At 38.6% G+C, this 22447-nt stretch overlaps 1 protein-coding gene across 1 annotated transcript; it reads right to left on the reverse strand.

The window, feature by feature from the left end:
• Positions 1–271: 271 nt before the first annotated feature.
• On the reverse strand, positions 272–20588 carry FGL1 (fibrinogen like 1). Its single transcript, XM_042470553.1, has 7 exons — positions 20540–20588; positions 19306–19486; positions 16540–16699; positions 15046–15143; positions 11565–11653; positions 10817–11004; positions 272–1761 (listed from the first exon to the last, which is right to left on the reverse strand). Exons 2-7 carry the CDS (start codon positions 19382–19384, stop codon positions 1602–1604), a joined length of 774 nt encoding a protein of 257 aa, XP_042326487.1. The 5' UTR covers positions 19385–19486; positions 20540–20588; the 3' UTR covers positions 272–1601.
• Positions 20589–22447: the final 1859 nt, after the last annotated feature.

A 22447-nucleotide genomic window follows, 5' to 3' on the forward strand; every position in this document is an offset into this window, starting at 1 on the left:
ATTCTCCTGACATCCCCCAAATTTGACAGTCTCAATTTAGTCATCCTGGCTTCTAGGGAGAATTCAGATCTGATTAGTTCCAGGACCCGCTTGTTTGTCTTTTTAGCCATCCACAGCATCCACAGAAATCTTCTTCAGCACCATATCCCAAATGAGTTAATTTTCTTTCTGTCAGCTTTCTTCACTGTCCAGTTTTCACAACTGTGCATAGTGATGGGAAATACAGTGGCTTGAACAATCCTCATTTTGGTGTTCAGTTGTATGTCTTTCACTTCAGGATCTTGTCTAGTTTTTTCATAGCAGCCCTTCTCAGTCTTAGTCTTCTCCTGATTTCTTGACTGCAGTTTACATTCCAGTCAGTCATTGATCCAAAGTATGAGAAGTCATTGACCATTTCAGTTTCCTTTCCATCTATATGGAATTTGTGTAGCTCCTCCATGATCATTATTTGTTTTCTTAATGTTCAACGTTAAGCCTTCCTTGGCACTTTCTTCTTTGACTATATAAATGAACTATATAAATGACTCTATTCCAAACTGTTTGTTTGTTGTCATTTTCTCTTTTTTCTTTTGTCACTTATACATCTGCAGCTATTTAGTTTCTCAAAACAGAAAACATAACGGGGTGAAAAGTGTCACGTACCATGAGTAGCAGCAAACAAATGGGAATGTACTCATAATGTACCCATGGCATTGCAGTGAGTATATATAATTGCACATTATTTCAAAGGTCAGCTCTGGAGATTATGCATGGGAATTTGCTGTTTCTCTCTCCCATTACGTGTTTGTATCACTTAAAAAGATAAAATGACTCATCTTGAGCTGGCTATGCTTAGAAAGTCCATTATGTAAAGAACAACGTTCAGGTTCTTTAATAACTTCAAATCACATCAAAATTGAATAGCAGAAATTATAGACTCTAATAACTAAGGGAAGTGTACTCTTAATTTGATGTAATATCTGCTTAATCACATTCATTTTGTTTCACTTACTGTGCATCCATTATGAAATCTGGCTCTCCCAGACCTATAGCCCATACAAATATAATGTGACAAGCTGGATATAGGGTTACGAAAATTGCAGACTGTGCATGATAAAGCTGCAGTATATAGGTCACTAGTTTAAAACATCCGGAAGACTGAATTACATCCAGTGTGCTTTTCGTATATAGATATATTGTGATAGTGCAAAGCTATAAATCTTTGTTTTAAAAGGTATAATTTACCAACATTGTTGCTTAGTTTAAAGGAGTGGCCACATAAATCTGTTGTATGACATCAATAGTCATGTGACACTTTAAAGACAAATGACTACATTGAATCCCAAACCCTCAGACAATGAAGCCACTATCAAATTGGCCATACCTAGAATGATTTCCATAGTTCCTACATCAGCACCATATATTAGGGGTCAAATTCTGCTATTACGTGCCCCTTTGTAAAATCTATTTGCCTTGACTCAGCATTATGTATATTTAAGCCTACTGAAACTTTAACTTTCTATTGGATTTCAGTCATGATTCATAGAAGAATTGCTCCCAATTTGCACAGTGGTATATGAAGAAATCAAATATGTTACAATTGAAACTGACAGGAAATAGACTTAAAGTTCATTTGGACGGAAATTGGATGGCCTGACTTTCATGACAACAGATTTCAAAGAATACCACCATCCATGCCATGTGTACCACACAATCCCATTATCTGTTGTTGCTGAGTAGGGTCCATCGTAGTACAGACCATTAAGATTGGCCGAGTGACATCTGTTAGAAAATAAAAGAAATAAAAGATATACTTTAGACTGAAACAAGAGTGAGTGATTTCTCTGGTATTTGCATATGCTGATTGGGGCATATTTGTATTGCTAGAAACCAGTTATCAGTTCCTCTCTGACTCATCATAATTTTCAAGTTTCAAAACATAAGCATAATATATTCTAATTTTGCTGGCTTTAAAAGGCATTGTTTTGTTATCACACAGCAAGGGTATGCAGCTATTGATTATTCCATTGGATGTCCAAAATTGTATTATAATAAACATGCAATTTATGGTTTAAAGAAGTTTTTGGAGTACAGTATTGTTTAGTACCTGACTTTCCTGGTTAGTCTTTTTTTTAGTTTCTCAGTTTAGAGACCTTCTGTGTGTAAGGATACACACCCTATATTCCCCTTTGTTGAACTGCAGTTCCCAGCAGCCTCAGCTCGTACACCCAATGGTAAGAAATGTTGGGAATTCAACATTCAACAACATTTAGTGATCACACAATTCCCACCTGTGTGTTGCCCAAAGAGGCTTTGTGAGAAGGTCTGAGTATGCAAAGTTAAAACAAAAGGCTTTTTATTCCTCTGTTTATAGTTTTTGTGTCAATGGGATAATTGACTTCATAAGAGAATGCTTCCAAACTTGTAAAGATTATACCTAGGGAGAAGAATATTTGGCAATCAAAAAACCACAGAAGGAATGTTTATTGTCTGGATGTATTTAGTTAGTTGTTCCAGAGGAACTCTGTGAATGCATTTGCTGCCAACACATGGGGTTTACATGACAGGACAAAAGTAATGACGCCAGCTATTAGGCAACTGATTCGTATCTGTTAGGAACTCTCAGTGCAGGTTAAATATAGGCAAACTGGCCAACAGCCAGCAGCTTAGATTTACTGAGCTACCTTTTCATTGGCTATGAAGAAATCCTCCCTCTTTTGCTCTAACACTCTGCAGCCCTCTTTGTTACCTCTATGAACTGATTTCAAAATTTGGTGTGATGCTACAGGGCTTCATTTGCTTCCATGAGGGGGAGAGAAATCAAACTCCTTGTTGTTTTCATAGCCACCTGGAGAACAGAACAGTGACTTCTATAGGATACTGTTGACAATCAGCCGGTCTTTAGTTTCAGAGCAGGAATATTAATAATAGCAAGTGCTTTGTCAGTACTTGCAACTGCAGTGCAGAAGGTGGGAGAATGAGAAGAATATCTCCTCTGACAGTTTGCTGCAGGGCAAGATAGGATTTCTCATCTACAGTAGAATGTGCTACCGGGAAATAGCAGTATAAATAAAATGGTCATCATTATGATGGGAGGGATGATGTGTGAAGATAAGTTTGGTTTATCACCCTGCCTTTTTGAGGGATGTGATGCATCTTTCCCCATTCTTAATCCCCTTGCCTCTCAATTCCAGGTGCTGGGGAACAAAACCTGGAGGATGCTATTATATTCATTTTTTTTAAGATGCAAGAGGTACCTGCTTAAAAATACCATGGGTACGTTTGGGGCTGCTGGAGAAAGAGAATGTTGCAAATAGATAGGCCTCTGGTCTGATTTAGCACTGCTCAACATAAGCTTTTGAGAAATCCCAGTCAGTGGTGGGCTCGTTCTGCCAGCATCAGGAATGGAGTGCAAATGTTGTTTTTCGTCCATGTATCACTGCCTAAGTGGAGCAATTTAGTTTTCAACATTGGAGAAAAAGACAACTGTTTGTATCTATGGGAGAAATGAAAGGGGTTGGACTTAAACCTACCTTCTAGATAGGAAATATTTTGGTCTGTGTGTCAAATTCCAACTTGGGAAAGACCTCAGGGCTTCATACTAGGGGAGGAATGGGTAGGGCCAGATGTAATTCTTACCAGTTTGGACAGTCTCCCCAGCAATTATAGTGCACCTGTGCCAAACACAGGCTTGCCATCCACGGTTTGAGCTTCCGCAGATGGCAAGCCCCAGTTTTCTGAATGGGTGCGTGTGCACACGGCTGCGCAAGCAAGAGTGAGCTCCCATTGAGAAAAACAGGACATAAGGTCCCACGTTTTTTACTATCTGGGTGGGATCCGAAATGGATCCCCCACTGATAACAAGAGTGCACTGTATATTAAATTCAGCACAATTGGCTACATGTCAACTCAGGAGGAACTGCAAGGCAACAGCTTTCCAAGCTTCAGACTTTAAGCTCAGTTCAATAAGGCAACTTTCTGTACTGCAAACTAGAATTGTGTTCCATGCAACAGTTTCCCAGGATTTGAATACTGGATGACATAGTTTTGCCTTTCCAAGAAACACACTTGGGGAGAAACACTGAAGGTTCTTCCTAGTGGCTGCTCTCAGACTAAGACATTCCCACCCAATGCAGGTTATGCTGATCTTTTCCCTATCTTCCTTCTGCTGGAATTCTATTTTCTGTTCAGGCAAGCTTTCAGCAACTGCCTGCCTGCTAAGGATATGGCTTTTAGTGGATGTGCTGTATTTTTTTCCCATAAGTAATTATTTTATTTAATCATGGTGCTTTCTAAACTGTTTTCACTCAGCTGTGTGTTAATAAGATCACTGGTTTTAACAGTAGTATTTTAATAATATATGTGAGCAGCATTGGATCTCAATTTTTGGAGAAGTATAATATATAAATAAACTATAAATAAATACATTGCTTTTTCTCTTTCATCACCAATCAAAGATAATAGCAGATTAGGTTTCCTGGTAAATAAAGAAACCCCACAGGTATTCTTCATCCCATTTTCGGTGAAATGTGAAGAATACCGTACCTGCCATGAATACCTTCATAGGTGACTTACATGTTATTTAAAAAAATAAAAGAAGAAACAAAAGTTTACTCCTCTTTTGCAGTGTTTTTGGTCTGGCTTGTCTATGATGTTGGTTATATGCTTTTTATATATATAAATATGACACAGCCTAAGTCTGTGATTACAAGAGCTAGTTAGCTGCCCTGCACAGTCAAAAGACTGCCCTATCCAGACCACCACATGCTGCATTGAGTGGCTTTGGTACTCCAGAGCCTCAGAGAGAGAGATGCCCTATCTCATATGCAGCAGAACTGAAATTCAGTAGCAAAACATCCCTATTAAATAGGTAACCCGTGTGTGCACTTGCAAATACCAAGAAATAAGGAGATACAAAACTGACCAAGTCCTAAACTGGCATTGTAACACTGCCTCTGTGCTGAGAAGTAAAGACCTGTAGACAATGTTCTGAATAACACCTCTCTCTCACGCACATCCCTAATCAGCATATCCCTAAGCATGTTTAGCCAGTAATTCTCTTGTCTTCAGCACTACATATTTTCATTTAAGTGTACTAGAGTTTTGGAAACTTCCTGTTTTGGAGTACAATTACTAGAATCTCCCAGTCACTATGACCAGTGGCTATGTTGGCTAGATGATACAGTGAGAGATGTATTCCAAAAAAAGTAACCATTTGAAGCCCTAAACTGCACACAGGATTGAAGTTTATTCAGTCACATCTGGAAGTATTTCCTATTCAATGGAATGTGGCTTATGCAGGGGTGTAGCCACTTTGAGTAAGATGAAAAGTCTGTTTAGTCCATCGTTTTATTCACAAAGAAGCTAACTATTATTAGCCCATAGGAATTCCACAAGTAGAACTTATATCTTCCTCTTTTTGTTATTGAACAATTGATCTGCAGAAACATATTGCCTTTTGATAATATCCATCGTAGCTACCAGCCACTTATGGCCCAGACCTCTTTGAATGCATCTGTTTCCCTTTGAAAGCTGTCAAAACTGGCAGCTGCCATTGCATCTTGTGGCAATGACTTTCACATTTTAACTATATACTGCATGAGGATGTACCTCTCTTTAGAGGTGACAGTTTGTGGGATCTTATGGGCTGTAATCTGATTTGACCTCAGATGGATTGTTCCTGCTATCCTTGTTCTCCTACTTCCTTGATTTGCCAGGAGGAAAGTCCCTGCTATGTCCCAGTAAATCAGATTTTTATCCCTCTTGGCAACCAAGCAATGAAGGGAACTGCATCTTTTCTCTTTATATGCCTACTGCCATTGCTTTCCCCTGTGCCTATGGCTGCATGTTTAGTTCTTGCATATAACACTCCTCCTCTGAATGCTTCATTGTTTAGTACAAAAGGCGCAGTTAAAAAACAAAACAAACAGCAAACACAGAAGAAAAGAGAGGATGGACACTGGCCATTTTCAGGCATTGCACCCATCATTGCTATCATATGGCCAATTCTTTTCCAGATATAGACACCTTCCTCACTCCGCAATCTTTCATATTATAGGCTACAAATTATTAAAGTGCATTATGATCACATCTGACTATGCAGAGGCTTCCTCTGTGTCATGACTGTAAAGCTCACACTAGCCAGATTTCTTTCTCTGAGCATATTCAACAGTATGCAGCTATCTCAATAACAGTCTTGCAATAAATGAAAGGCAAACATATTTATGATAGCGTAAGTGTTCCCAGACCAAAGTCTGCTTCATCAGATGCATAGATTACTATTTTATGAGGTAATTTAATGACCTGAAGTGCCAAGATAGCTTGTTGGGACTCTGCACTGAAGCAAGGAAAGTAAGGTTTCTCCCTGTATTGATGGAACTTCAGCCTTGAGGGAAATGCCCTTGCAATTGCTATGTCAGGCAGTGCTTTACCAAGACATGAGGGTGCCGGGAAAGGTAGAATGTGTCCATGGCTTGCTGAAACTGCAGTGGTTTGCCATTCAGGAAAGCAAGGGCATCCTATGCTAATACTTAAGTACTTATTTATTAAAGTTCTTTTCACCAAGCGTGGCATTCATAGGCCCCATTCACTCTCAGAAATAACCTGGTGTTGAAACTGGGTTACTTCCATGATTTGCCATGATCGAATTGTGACATATTATCCCTGATTCCGTTCATATTGGCAACGGGATAAAATGCCACAGTCTTGGCTGGGGGTGGGGGAGAGGAAGTGGAGGCAGATCAGAGGTGACTGGGTGAAAAGAAGAGGAGGAAGGGCAGGAAGATCGGAGGCAGCATGGAGGGAGAGGAAGAGGAGGAAAAACGAGATTGGAGGCAGCATGGGAGAGAGGAAGAGGAGCAAGACGAGACTGGAGGTGGTGTGGAGGGGAGGGGAGAGAAGAGGAAGAAGGGCAGGAAGATCAGAGGCAGTGAGATGTACTGGATGGGATTGACTTTTGAATTCCAATTGGCAGTTCCCGCAAAAAAACCAAATGGTTCTTTTGAAAAGAACCACAAGAAAATCCATTTTAAAAAAAAACCTCTGGGTAAGGGGAATTTGCACCGCGTCCCCCCAATCCAGGTCAGGAAAACCCAGCTCAAGTGAGAACTACCCCAATTTAAACCGGTTTGGAGTCCAGTTTAAAATGCAGTGTGAATGGGCCCATAGTGGCTAACAAGTATCACATTTAAATATATATTAAAAGACAAAAGACAGACTATGTGGTATAATGGTTATTATCTTGGTCTGGGACTTAGGTGTTTAGTGCACAGCTAAAAAATCCGGCTACCTTGCCCGGTTCGAATCCTCTTCCAGGATGCAGCCAGATATTATCAGACGCCTCCTGCCTAAATCCCAGCTCTTGACTTTGAAAATCGGCTGTCTGAGAGCGGCTAGGAGCTGGGATTTAGGCAAGTTTTAGGCAGGAAGCAGCATCGGTGGCAAAATACATCTGATCATATCCGGCTGTATCCCGGAAGAGGATTCAAACTGAGCAAAGTAAGCCAGATTTTTTAGCTGTGCGCTAAACTGCTTAGGGTATCCGGGTTCAGGTTGCTGCTCAGCCATACAAACTCACTGTGTGATTTTGGTTCTATTACTTTCTCTTAGCCTGGCCTACCTTACAGGGTTGTTGTGAAGACAAAATGGGAAAGTAGAGAGGAGTGGGGCAGCCATTAATACCATCTTAGATAATTAGAGGAAAGGCAGGATATATATGTAGAAAACAAACAAGCCAGTTAAAAAGACATAAACAGAAGAATGAACAGCACATAAATGTCACTTCAGCATCAACTGATGTTTGAATAAACATATCTTGTTTACTTACTATATTTAATTTTACTGAATTTATTTACCTTATCTTATTATTATTTTTGTCTGAATTAAAACTAACTTTAAAATCTTATCAAATAAGGTAAGTTTTCCAGCAAGCAGCTCAGTGGCCACAAAGTACTTTTGTGCTATGACAGCTGAAACCAGCCTACTGAATTAATGCTTTTCTTTGCTAGATCCTGTAATTTGGTTTTCCCTAATTAGAGTCCTGTGCAACTTAAATGGAAACAGTGACAGAGATGTGCCTAACTCAAAGCTGTTATAAATAATTTCCCCTGCAAAGCTTGTCTGGCAGCATTTGAAATCAGGCCACGAACCATCTCCGTGTTGGGTGTATTAAACTGAACTGTAATCCAGTTAAAGTACCTAATCCTATACTTAATATCCACTGCAGTTCAGGATGTGTGGTAGTTCTATTTCTGCTTGTAGACAGGGAATAGTTATTTAAGTTTCTCTCTGACACACAATATGGTCACTTCCTTCTCTGACTTGTGACAAGAGCACATTTATGAGTTTCTAAGATGTGCAGGATATTAAGGAGATCTGATATTAAGAATATTTCCTATTCACAGTTCCTGTTGCAGACAGTACTGTATAGTTTCGATCTTGACTCTTGGCATACTTAGCCTAATGTTTAATCCAGCTCTGAACAGGCATCTTTTCAGCCCAGAGTAATCAGGTGATATTCAACACACATACAAAGTCCAACTGAGGTTGCAATCCTGTATACAGTACATTTAAATTGGAAAGAACTCCCAGTGAACACTGACTGATTCCTGTGTAAATACATAGAGGATTGGGAAGAGTTTGGAAAAAATTACTTTTGGTTTACAGTTCCCAGCATGGCCACTATTCTGGGAGATGTAGTACAAAATGTCATTTTAAAAAAGTGCTGGCATGGGGCTGTAGTAATTTTAAATTTCCTTTTGTATCTGTCAAAATCACATGTGGCTTGGATCCTGAACTGTTTCTCCCTTAATTTAAAAGAGCATGGGATTTTGGTCAGTTTCTTCATCTGCCCTTCAGTTTCTTTCTCCACTTTTATTTAATAGTTCTCCACACCCAGAAGCACATTTTCATTGGTCTCAAGAGAACTGTAGAGGGGAGAGAGGAAGGCTTCATCCCATAGCTATGAAGTGTGTTAGTTTTGTGGAAGGAAGATTAGATGTTAACTATGTTTGGTAATAAACTACTGGTAATAAACTAAACAACAAGTGCTGGAATAATACATTTATCATAACTATTCCGCGACTCTTAAAATGTGACTCAGCGGGGGGTATATTCAGTGGTGAGTCACCAGAAACTAATGTGACTTTTCAAAAGTCTCCTGCAACAACAAACAACTTTCCTTCTGAAGTCAGTGGAAGGTTTGACTTCACTGGAACAGGATTTACACACAGGTTCACTTCCTCCTTTTTATCACATTAATGATAATGTGCTGAAACAAACTGATGAGTGCTGAAACAGACTGTACTTTCACACAGGCAATTTGGCTTGGGACTGATGGCAAGACCCTTGCAGTCATTTGTTGACAGGGTCTGTTAGGTAATGGACAGGTCTGGGCAGCTTCCCTGCAGAAATCCAGAACAAATAAAATACGACACAGATGAGGAATAAAGCTAACTCAGATTGGCATCTCTTGCCAAGTGCATTTAGATTGCTCAAAAATGGTAAAAGGCAAATTATTTCAAAAGGAACATGCATATTTCTATAGTGGTTGTTGCATAACTATATAGCTCAGCTGTATTTTGTTAGCACGAAAATCTAGCATTTTTTGACAAATGTTTCTGGCAGCTGCTGTCATAGTTCCCTGAGATATGCCATGGATGTAGCTTAAATGCAGTCATTTATGTATTTCCCTTGTTTATAATTGTCTGAGTAGTCCACATGGGTCCCTATGATGTTGTTGAAAACATGCGGAGTCTCTCGGAAGAAGGGGTGAAAAACCATACCTATTAAAAGTATTAACTCATTCCTATCTTATCCTTTGAAGACTATGTCTGATCTGGCTGAGGGCAAAAGACATGAGGGTGATAGACCTCTGTATCACAACTGGGTTACTGACAATGGTCTTCAGAGCTGTGGCGGGGATGTTATAAGGCACAACAGCATGATAGGGTAGGAAAGAAATCCACAGGCCCTTTCCCACCTGCATTTCCAAGCACTCAATTGTTTTCCCATGGCAGTTTCCCTTGCAGTGCAGTGAAACAGACTGGGGGAGGCAGTTCTAAGCATGATGACCGAAGATGATTGAAGTTGTGGTTCATGATGGAAGGATGCAAAAGTCTGGCAGAGCACAAAGATTCAGGACTCCTGTTCATGCCATTGTTTAAAATCAACCCTCTTTGCTTTACAAGGAATTGACACAACCTGCATTCTGAGAAATACAATAGATTCCCACTGCTGCAATTGGGTACTGGTAAATAGACTGAGGAAATGGTAATTTGTAAACTATATACTTTGAGGCTGCATAAACGGTACCCATAAAATTATCAGTAAACCTATTCACTGTGCAGTAAAGAGAACCAAAGATTCAGACATGCAGCAAAATGCAGCTTACTTGCTAATTAGCTTACTTGCTGTTCACCGCTATGATCCTTGGAATAGTAGTATATAAATAAAAAACAAAAAAAATGTACATTTCAAAAGAGTACAAATTGATTTAAAACAGGAGCTCTGGTGGCACAGTGGTGACATGCCAGTACTGCAGCCACAAGGTTGTGAGTTCGATTCCAGCCAGGGCCTTCAGGGTTGACTCAGCCTGGCATCCTTCTGAGGTTGCTTCCAGACTGCATTCAAAGTAAAGTTCCACAAATTCAGTGCAACTTTTCAGGAACTAAGTATGTCCTAATGCTGGTAGAGTAGAGAGTGAGTTTGTGTTAGCAGTGTGTTAAGCTGAGAGGCTGTGACCTGGATATAGGTATTTTGTCTTAGCACAATTAAGTTTAGAGTCAAAATCATAGAAAAATATTTCAGGAACAAGAAAAGTGAAAAAGAAAAAACCAACCTGTTAAACCACCATCCAGCTCTATCTTCTTGTGCACAGTTATTTTCATAGTTGTCATTATCCCTGTCTTTTGTACTGAATTTCATCCCTTGGTGATTTGCCCACCATTTGACTTCAGGGTGAAACCCCCCAGTGAGGGAGTCACCAGCTGTTCCAGAGTATTGTCCACAACTCATTGTGTAGGAACTCTAGTGAGATGTTTTAGAAGGCGTAAGACATAAGAGAGTCATATAAACAACACATAACACAAAATGTTACAGTATTTTACTGTACAGATCAAATTTCCAATATGGAGTACTACAAGTGCTCTTTACACTACCAAATGACCAGTTGCAAAGGCTTTTGGGTGGAGTTTGGGAATGATCCAACATTTGGCCAAAAGGGTGGTGCAAATGCCAAAAATAGAGTAATTCTTTCAAGGCTGTAGTGTGTCCATCACTTGATCAAATGTTTATCTTATATTTATCTTTTTTTTTTTAAAAAAAATTGACTCATCTGTTCAAATGCAGGTTATCCCACTGTATTCTCAGAATAACCCCATGAGGTAGGTTAGACTAAGAAATAATGATTTCCTGAAGTTCATCAAAATGGAGATTTGATCTGAGGATTTCCTAGTCCAAATCTAACATCCTATTCACTAAACACCTCACCCCTCAATATAATAGGTAATCATGGTACATTTTCCCACCCATAGTATTAGAATCCTAACTTCCCATAGGAACGTTAAATTTTTTAAAAAAATTATTACCTGTTCGTCTGCAACCCGAAAATTTTCATATTGTGCAAAGCGTTGTTCATCCGAAAAGTCAGAAAGATCAATTTTTAAGGTATAATTCCCTAAATTAATAACAACAATACTGAGGGTAAATCATCAAAAGAAAACAAAAGGTTACTTTTTATTCTATTATCCATAAACTGTACTGAGAGATGTGGCTGAACTATGATCTTTAATTATTTGATCAAAAGATGGTGTTTCACATAAATGTGTAATATGTTGAAGTGCTGGACCGACTGCATCTTGGCGTTTTACTATGGAATTGTCTTTATTCTTTATTTAGTTGAAATGATTTAACTATATTTAAAGTATAAAAATATTCATACATAGATTTTATCACTATAATAAGAGATAAAGCTTTCTATCATCCAATGATTCAGTAATTGTATTTGATTATCACAGCAAGCCAGAATTCTGCTGGCATCTGGCTTATTAGGGACAATTCAGTATGCTGTATCCTGAAGCTCATGCACACCGCAGAGTTCTAGCACTATTAGTCCACTTTAAACTTTCACGGTCCTATATAATCCTGGTGTTTGTAATTTGGTGAATAATGGAGCACTCTGGCTGACAATTCTAAATGCTCTTCCCTAAATTGAAAGTCATAGCATTGTATAGGATGGAACCATGGCAGTTAAAGTAGAATAACAGCAATATAATTGTGTAGTGTGAATGGGCCCCATGTGTTGCATCACTCCCTCTTACAGTTTGTTGTTATTGTGTGCCTTCAAGTCATTTCTGACTTATGGTGATCTTATAGCATTCCTATAATGGGGTTTTCTTGGGCTGAGAGTGTATGACTTGCCCAAGGTCACCCATGGGTTTCCACAGCCAAGCAGGGAATAGAACCCTGATCTCCAGAGTCATCGTCTTAACATTCAAACCACTACACCATGCTGGCTGTCCTTCTTAGCAGTGAGTAAACAAATCATAGACACTGTTGGTTCATTATTTATTTAGTGCAGTAAAGAGAAACATACTGGAGAAACCTGGCTTGTTGTAGGATGGTTTTTTCCCCCTTTACTTTTCTGGGAAGAGAAAAGCCAAAGAGCTGGCTCTTATTTAGTTCAACTGCTATGATAACATATGATCCGGCACGTTCAAGAAGTTTCAGGGTTCATACATGCATTTCACACCCAAATCTCATTTCCAGTTTTGGCCAAAAAGTCCCCTCAGGCCTAAAACTGCTTGGGGTCACAGTTAAATATTCCCCATATATATGGGGCTTCTGGGATCTGTAAAAGGGGCTTGGGAGGTGCAAATGACTTGCACTTTGGCTGTGTCTGCACTAAAGGAATCTGATCCATAGTTTGCTTAGCTGCTCCTACCACCAGTGATTCCCAGAGAACACTATCTAATTGTGACATCTATTGATCATTTGGGTATCTTTCAGGGGCAATTCCACTGGCTATGCTACTGGGTTATGCCAATATATTTCTAAGCAATAGTACAACTTCAACATCTGCTCAGCCTGCTTATTTGTAGGCAAAAAAAATAAAATAAAATCTGTATATAATGGCTCCAGCCTTGTATGGGATTCCTGAACTAATGAAAACAAAACTAAAACCATGCAGACTGGGGGCAGAGTTACAAGGAAATAATTCTGACATGGTTACTGCTGTTACCATGTGATGGCTGTGTTGTTTCACAGTTGCAAACATTCTCATACAATACTTATAAGCATCTGCTATCAAGCAGGTACTAGTAACCAGAGGATGAAAGGATGACCTTATCATGATATGAATCAACTGTTACTAGGTCTTCTAAACCACAGCCCCAAAAGCTGCAGGCAGACAACAGTTTCTGAGTGAAGCTTTGCTTCTAAATCTCTCTGTATGCATTCCTTTTCAGTTCTGTCATCTCTGAAAAATTCTCTCTTCTCAGGGGAGAAAGTGATGTAAGGGTATACTTCACACAAAGTAAATCCTCTTTCAAACTTCAGCTCTTTAACAGCCTGGCCCATGACATTTCGGTGACCTCCAGCAGCATCAATACATATACACTGTTGTACCAAATATTTATAATATTAAGAGACAAATGAAATGCACATACTCATATACATTTTTAAAAACCTAGTCATATTAAATTCAGGCTTATATACAAGATATATATTTTATGTAACAACAAGAAGAACAATAAATTATGTAAGACACTGGACAGTACCAAGTATTTCTAAGGATATTTGATATCCATATTAAGCAGAATGCAGCATGCAATAAGAGCTTGTGGCAGAAACGGGACAAAAGATGCTCTTGTAAAGTAAAAAAGAAGACACGTTTATTGTCTCAGGAAATCCATCTTAGGACAGGAAAGCAGATAGGCAAAAGAAGGTGACCTAAACTTGGTTAGAACAGCGCCTAAAAGTTGGCTGTCATGAATTGCTGTAAGCTAGGATCCATTTAGGGATGCTCCTTCCCAGACGAAAGAAAACAAAGAGATAAACTTCTTGAGAGAAGGAGAAATGATATCTACAGATAAGAAGGAAGCAAAAGGATTGAGTACAGAGACTAAACAAAGAGAGAGATTAAAATAAAGTGTGGCATTAATCTGCTCTCTCACTTATCACTTTATACAAGCATTGATGCCTCTTTCCTTTCAAAAGTCTTCACTGACCAATTATTGTCAGTATACTTTTCTTTAACACCTTTTGTGTAATGATTGTTCTGCATGTAAACATGAACATTAGATTGATACATATCCTCCTTATATACATGCATGAATTTAATATGATTGCTTAAAAAAACCTTGCAGGCGTAGGAAAATTAGGAAGTCTGTATGTCACTGTTGCCCCTTTGTTTGGTGCCTAAACATTTTTGCTGTTGTGTTGTGCTGGCTGTGTGCCGTAATAAATAAATATATATTTTGCTGTTGTTTCAGAGCACAAGAGGATACCTCTTCCAGTTCCTAGTATAAAAGTTAACTATTAAATTGTGCTTCAGCACTACTCAATTGCACGCACCTGAGCACTGGGCTGGCTGTGTGGCAGACACACACATAGGTGTGTCAGGTAACCCTTTGACATTATATCCTGCCCACCAGTATCTGTTGTCCAAGGTAACTGCCTCACATTGCCTAATGTAGGCCTGGCCATGTAGTGTTTTTCTGGCAATTTGCCTCATTGTGCTAAATGGAGTTTATCATCAGCAATGTATGTATAGTGTTGTAGCCTTACAATGTAATTCTGGACATGTCTACTCAGCAGTAATCCACACTGAAGTCAAAGAATTTACTCCCTGGTAATTGAGGGAAGGACTGCAGCCTTAATGTACAATGTATAAACTCATTACTTTGTACAACAGACTTAGAGAAAGATATACACATATCTGAAAATGTTTCATTGAGCTAGGGTTACAGAGAGGTCTTATTACTGGCTCCTGACTTTGCAGTTAGCATTGCACAAAAAGTCCTCACTGATTTCCTCTTCCCTAATGAACATTGACTATAGAGGTCTTACCTTGAGAAGTCAGATAGTGGAGATTTTTATTTCCAAGCCAGTACTCGCCGTCTGGTGAAGTAAAATCACCAAAACCTTGTTCATACTCAGCCCAGTCTCTGAAAATAAAGTGTGCATATCTCTGATTCATGTCATGAAAAATGGATTATCCAAATGGTCTCAAAAATACCCTTTCAAGCTGCACAGTCTTTTAACAATGCCAAATTACCGAAAGAAGAATATTTGGAGTATGCTTACACATAGCTGCCACAGGTTGTGGTGTTCCAAATGAAAATGTCTAGCCACTAGTTGCTCAAATTTCCCTGGTCATGATTGCAGACTTGTGATTCCTGAAAAGTGTACACAGGTCTGTGGTTGTTTCCACATATACCACTGATTGCATGTCTGTGTTCAGCCACAAAAGTAGAATTGCAGGCCTGGCAGGTGATGTTTTGTTAATAAAATATGCCTTGTCAGTTCCTAAAAGTGACTGTCGTCTTGGGACACATACAAGTGATGCAATACTTGGAATCACAAATGTGCGATCTAGGATTGCTGACTGGTGTTTTCAGGACAGCTTTTACCAGTACCTGTACTAGCAGTTTTACCAGCAACTAGCTTAAGCAACAGTTACATCAAAGAGGTTATCTTCCTTGTATCATTGATTACAACATCAAGAGAGCAATAATAATTTTGAGATAAAACATTTTCCACAAAAGACATGAGCCAAGCAACAGCCAATAACATATGCTGTTTGTGGTGGTTTTCTCTGCATTAACTATTAACTACCATATGGCAGCCAGGAAAAGCTATCCATGGTTAGCAGATTCTGAATCTCTTGCTAGAATCATCACAAGCCTCCTGTTACAGCTTTCTTCCAGCCACCAAATCTATGGAGGTTGTTGAACAAATTCTACAAAAGCACTGTTTGTTTTTAAATCACTTCCCACTCACACTAAAAATGAAAGAATGACTGGACAGCACATAATAAAACCAATATAAATCAGCAGGAAAAACAGCACAACAAATGGAACAAAGAGAAAACCAAGAACAAAAGGATAAGAGGACTCAAAACAACTCTTAAAATACCTTGACAAATTTTTAAAAAATTCAGCTGGCACGGAAAATACTATAATGATAACACTACTAGGCAACCTTCCAAATAGTGCTAAGGCTATGTCTTTGAATTCTATATTCAGATCTATAACCAGTACAGCAGATCAGATCCATTTATGGTAGCATTCACCAAGATCAAATTTTCAAGCATCTTAGTCAAAAACCTGACTCAGACATCCCAACCACAATGGTTAACAGTAAAGTATTGTGTGAATTGTAGACCATAACACCCGAAAGGCCAAAGATTTCCCACCTTTGATTTGCACTGTAGGTGCATGGAGAACAATCACAACAGAAGTCAGAAGGGACATTTTAAAAAATCTGCAATATCTTTCACTGCCAAGAATTATTGGAATCAATAAGGTTCAACATATTTCTATATTTAAATCCAAACTCTACCTATCAAAATCTTGACTTCCATCTGAACGTCTCTGAAAGACTGTCCATCCTCCTCCTTCTGACATGTCACAGTAGGCAAAGAATCCATGGGGGCTCCTGAGAGGTTTTATCTTGTAAAATCCACTCTGTGCATATCCAGCATTGTAAATCTCAGCACAATCTGCAACAGTCAGTCAATCAATCAATTTATCATTCCAAAGACTACATTTAGTTCGGTTCTCATAACTTCTACAATATATTTGCTTATATATTGTCCTGAACAACGGGTAACTATTGAGCCAAGTGACACCCATTGCAGATACATTCTGACTTAAGGAGTGTTCTTTTTAACTTTAAATAAGCTTTTTAAACCACTTATTTTTTGTAATCTGAGACAAGCAGTGAAAGAATTTATTCAAGGTGATGTTTGGCTTGATGATTAATAAGAAAACCCACAATTTATCATCATAGTTTAAATCACAACACTTGTGTCATATCCAGCCAGTAGTCTGGACAAGATTGTAATCTAGTAAAATAGTGCCCCCTTCCAGTTCCATGTGCCATGCATGGTACAACTTTACCTTAACTGCCCTTGTGTGTGTGTTTGTGTGTATGCATGCATGCCTTTAAATTGCCTGCAAACTTATGGTGACTCCATGAATTGCATAGGGTTGTCTTAGGCAAGAAATCATCAGAGGTGGTTTTGCCACTTCCTTCCTCTGAAATATAGCCTACAACTTCTGATATTCACTGATGGTCTCCCATCCAAGCACTAACTAGAACTGACTCTACTTAGCTTCCAATATGAGTCAGGATCTGGTGCCTTTAGGGTATAGCAAGGTAAAAGGTGGATACAAGCAAAGCTTGGGAAAGTTACTTTTAGGAATTATTACTCCCCAACCCAGCTAGCATGTCAATGGGAACAGGGGAATTCTGAGAATTACAGCACAAAGGAATATCTTTTTCAGGTTTCAAGTTTGTTTTTGTTTTCCTCGCAGTGATCCAGCACTAAGGAGCTAGAGACTGATGATTCTTAGAGAAAATATAACAGCCCCATCTCTTCCTGGAAATTTTATGTCCCAGAAACCAGAGAAAGTGTGGGACCTGTTGCATCCCTCTCTTCTCTGGATGGGAAGCACTATGACACATCCGCTTCAGCTTAGATCCTTCAGCATTATCATTCCTGAGATTTTGGGCATGATTAATGAAGGGGGTGCAAGAGACAAATGGGGTCCCTGCTGTTGGAGCTCATGTGTGGAAGCAGCTGCAGGAAATATTGAACCTTAAGACAAGTGATTAAGATGTCAGCTTGCAGCTGTCTCAGGTCACCCCCAACTGAAAATGCTTTTAGGTAATAGGTATTGTCACTTTCACTAACTATCCAACACAACTGAGTAAAGAGAGGGTAAAGACATCTGAAATGTTGTTGGAGAATTATATTACCAGTGAAGTTACACACAAAATAAGATTGGCTCTTACTTGCATGTACACTCTGAAGTAAATTTCACTAACATTCTTGGGCCACAATATATCTCTGCTGAACTTTTAAAGAGTAAGCTTGTAGAACAACCCAATACATATAATCATATTTTGCTGGCTAGATAAATAAACTGAAAACAGTTTGAAACTTGACTTACTTTAAATCTTAATTATATACCAAATCTACCAAGTTTCCACCATTTTCCTTCAATCTCTGCTTCAGCATATTGTAGAAATAATGGGTTATAACTGGGTTGTGCTCTATTTTTATAGTGATTATTCTGTTTTAACTGCTTTTTAAACTGTTGGAAATTAATATATTTGATATAACAATTTTATTTTTAAAAACTTTGTATTATACCTTGTTTTAGAAGTATTCTGTTTGAACGTATATACTAAACCGCCTTGAGTCTCATAATTCAGAAATAGTAAGCCAAATCAGTTAATGCATCCAGCTTTTATTTGTGTAAAACAAGGGCAAGGAACATGTGATCTCTCAAGATGCTGGAGGATTGCAACTTTTATCAGGAGAGCCAATGGTGAGAAATTATTGAAGTACAGTAATATGTGGAGGATGACATGTTGCCTATCCCTGTTGCAGAATCAAAATACATGAGGATTCCATTAATTGGGAGTGGGGCGTAAAAGTTTGCTGTTTGGTATATGTTAAATAATATACATTAGATAACTAGCTAGATAAAAGGCATATTTTGGCAATTTAAGGAGTGTGGGCAAGGCCAAAGGAAAAGGACAGATTTGATATATGTAGATCCCCATATAACCAAAAATAATCTTTTGATTATTTCTCAACATTCGTATCAATTTTTTCCCCATCCTGAAGGGAGGAGCTGCGTTTCTCCAGGGTTGGATACTGACAGAAAGCTCTTGAAGAGAAAATTTGCTGGTGTTTCCAATTCTGCCCTTTTCCTTTGGTCCTGCCCACACTTGAATATGATCCCTGAGAACCCCCGGCCCCTTGCTATACTGACTGCTTCATTTATGACATGGAATGCCAGGAACGTGGAAAATGAAAACAGACAGTTAACTGGAATCAGGGATTTGTCTGTTTCATATTGGTGCTTAAATCAAATTGCTAGTCCCAATTAGACTCAGATCCACTGGATCAATGGAGTTGACATAAATGTTGACTTGCCATTCAGCAAAAGACGCAGTGGATTTACTCTTCGTGGGACGAATTAATCCTTGGACGTTTGACTCATGGCTTGGTTTTCAAACTGATCAGCATACAAAATTTTTCATAGTCAATTTCCTGAGCCTCTATGAAAAACAAAATGATTCAGTTCTTACCTATATACTCCCTCTCTTCTCCCAGACTGATGACACTGTTTTCATCTCCTTTATCTCTCTTCTGAGCATCCCGCTCCATTAAAAGCTGAACAATTTTTGCTTGTTGCTGCCTCACACTGTGCTCCAAAAGTCTCACCTGGGCCTGAAGCCGCAATTGCTCTTGGAAACAACTCTCTAAAGTCTGCCAGAGGGTTTGTGGAAAAAGAAAAAAGAAGACATTATGAACACTGGCAAAATGCTGTACTGTATGTTAGGATGCAAATTTATCATCAATCACTATAAAAACCCCTGTCATTTTCAATTCCATAACCCTGTTTGAAAATATTTTCCAGGCTTCCTTGACCAGTGCCCTCCAAATGTATGGCTCAGGAACTCTGGAATGCACCTTAAGGTTTGAGTTGATTAACAAGTCCAATTAATCAATTAACTGCTGTTATTTAAAGAACAGAGCAGTTAATAAGGAAAGCCCCTTTACAGGATGGGAAATAATTGACTGTCTATCTGTTTGGGCCTATGGTTCTGGTCTGAGTGTTAATAACATGCAGATGTACTGTAAAAGACTTTTTGAAAAAGTTCAGTTGATGAAATGTACAGTAAATACATTCATGAGCAATAATGAGCACATTTTGTTCTTGCTATCCCAAGTGATGCTATCAAAAAGTCACACACGCTCATTCTGTACTCAATTTTTGTCACAATTTGGCAATTGGAATTTATGGTCTCCTTTTATGCTGATTTATGACCTATTGATTTAAACAAATAAATATTATCTATCTGTCACTGTGCCTGTTTCATCAAATCCATCATGATGTATTTCTGTTTACTATTCTCTTTCCATTGACGTTTCTGCACAGGAATTATGGCACTATTATTCAGCATTAGAACACTGCTGATTAAAAACGTGAACCCTCAACTTAATTCCTTTTTGGCTTCACTTAAAAGTAAGAATTTGCTACCACAGCCAGGAAACATATATACAGTATGGTTCATAATTGCATACTGTTACTTGTGGTAAAATGGGAAAGTGGTATAGGACCAGACTTTTTTTAGTTTCTCCATTCCACATAGTAGTTGTTTTTTTAACTTCGAAAGACACAGTTCACACATTTGTTAACAAATGCTATGAAATTAATTAAATGGGTAGAGAGTGGGACGGAGAATGGCATAGAACTGAAACGTCTACATGGACAAAAATTCAAAATGGAATATTATTTTTAAACTAGATCCCTCTAACCTTCAGTATTCATTTCTAGGTTGCTTTAAATAAGCATTTGTTGCTCGAGGCATGTTGACTCTGGAGCGATCTTGATTGCATGCTTGCCTTTTAAATATTTGTGTTGTGTCTCAGATGTTTGTTTTTCATTTAATTCCTACCCTTGAGTGCAATCCAATATATGGCAATGGAGAACAGCCTGGAAAACATGCGGTGGGATTAGGCAGCTTGTCAGGAAACTATTCCAGAGGGATGGGCACAGTGCCAGTCCAAAGCAGCTTTGGTAACATTCCTAACAATCTGTCCAAAAGGCAACTTTCCTGCTTGTTGGCAATTATGCTTCTTCAGTGCAAAGAATAAGGTTCCTCTGCACAAAATGAAAAGTAGTACACTTCCTAGACACAGAGGCTTCTTAGGGCTGTCAATTGATCAAATAATGTTTAGCAATTTACCTGCCTTTCGTGGATTCAGTGTCTGACCATGCACACTTAACTGGAAATAAGTCCTATTGAACTTAATGTAACTTATTTTGTGTAATATTCTGTGTGCATTCAGATATCACGACAAGCCAGAATTTGCAGTAACTATGATGAATACCAGCTGGTCAGTAGTACAGTACTTGAAACAACTAAACATACTGAATATCTGAACCCACCAGAAACCAGTACTCTGGTCTGTTCCTTTCCCAAGGTAGGGCTTTTTAAAGGCTTGTTTCTCTGGTGCATTGGGAGAAATGCAAGCTAGAGCACCAAATCCTTTCAGGTTCAGGTGTCATGCTTTCTGATTTTCAATAAATTATTTGACTGAATAATTCAAACAATATTGTACTAATTTTAGTATAATTGCATGTTACTAAAAGCATCTATATTCTTTTCAGGAACTGAGGAAACTGTAAGGTAACTTCCTAATATAATTACAAGAAACCCTTTGTACTGGCAGCTGCCTCTCTGCATATTTGACAGTCAGCGGATTGCTAAACTCCATATTATTCAATGGCAGCGCAGCGCGTGCACAAGGATTCACTGATGTGACTGTGTGCATGTCACCACCATTAAATGGAATGGGGTGCAACCATGCACATTTTTGCCATCTGCAGGCGGTGGAGGACTGAACCTCACAGATAAGGGTCCACTCCACTCTATTTGTTAAAATATTAATGGTGTTTATATTGGGGATATATATATATATAAATTTATAAAACAATATAAAATTCCAAAAAGAATTTTTGGTCAGTACTCATTTCTTATTACTCTGTGTGTGGTGTGTGAGAGAAAATGACACTTCCATACATTTTCGTAACTCTGTTCCAGGCACAGTTTTGCCAAAGGGAATAAGTATCCTTGTAATTAGTTGCAGCCCAACTGATTATAACTGCTCTCCCTGATTAAAATTATTCTTAGTAAACTAAACTTCTGGAGATTAAGCTACTAATTAAATGGTCTTGGCATTGCACTTTCATACCAAGTATGTTCTACTAAGGTTAACATGATATATACTACCCCTATTTACAGGGCTTGAAAGGTTAGTTTTTTGAAGTGGACCTAAAATTTCCTAGGCAGCATGACCCTAGGATATTCCTGGGGAATATTCTGAGACTTGCAGTCTAAAAAAAGTAACGTTTCCAAGTCCTGCCTTCTTTATAGAGGTAGAATAGATGTGTTTGAGGAAATCTGCAGCTTTATCACTTGCATGCACTGAAGGCAAGTGAATTTGACCAGCTCAGCAGCAGTGTGCCTGCAAAACAATGTTGAGTGTCATGACTTTTTGCACTAATGCCAAGTTAACCTTTTGTAGTTGAGCTCTGATACCTAACAAAAAGATACATATGCTGATGACATCATGTATAAAGGGAACACAAGTGTATGAAATACAATAAGGACTTTCTCAGTTTACAAATATGCAAATATGGACTTGGAAAAGCTTGGTCCT

The sequence above is a fragment of the Sceloporus undulatus genome, chromosome 5 (genome assembly GCF_019175285.1).
Source record: "Sceloporus undulatus isolate JIND9_A2432 ecotype Alabama chromosome 5, SceUnd_v1.1, whole genome shotgun sequence".
Classification (NCBI taxonomy): domain Eukaryota; kingdom Metazoa; phylum Chordata; class Lepidosauria; order Squamata; family Phrynosomatidae; genus Sceloporus; species Sceloporus undulatus.

What these genes read in the sequence shown, in the direction of transcription:
- FGL1 (XM_042470553.1), bottom strand. Translation starts at nt 19,384, where the DNA reads ATGGAGCGGGATGCTCAGAAGAGAGATAAAGGAGATGAAAACAGTGTC. An exon ending in AGAAGAGAGGGAGTATATAG is followed by an intron (nt 16,700 to 19,305) that starts GTAAGAACTGAA and finishes TGACTGTTGCAG; the next exon opens with ATTGTGCTGAGATTTACAAT. An exon ending in GGAAGTCAAGATTTTGATAG is followed by an intron (nt 15,144 to 16,539) that starts GTAGAGTTTGGA and finishes CTTTATTTTCAG; the next exon opens with AGACTGGGCTGAGTATGAAC.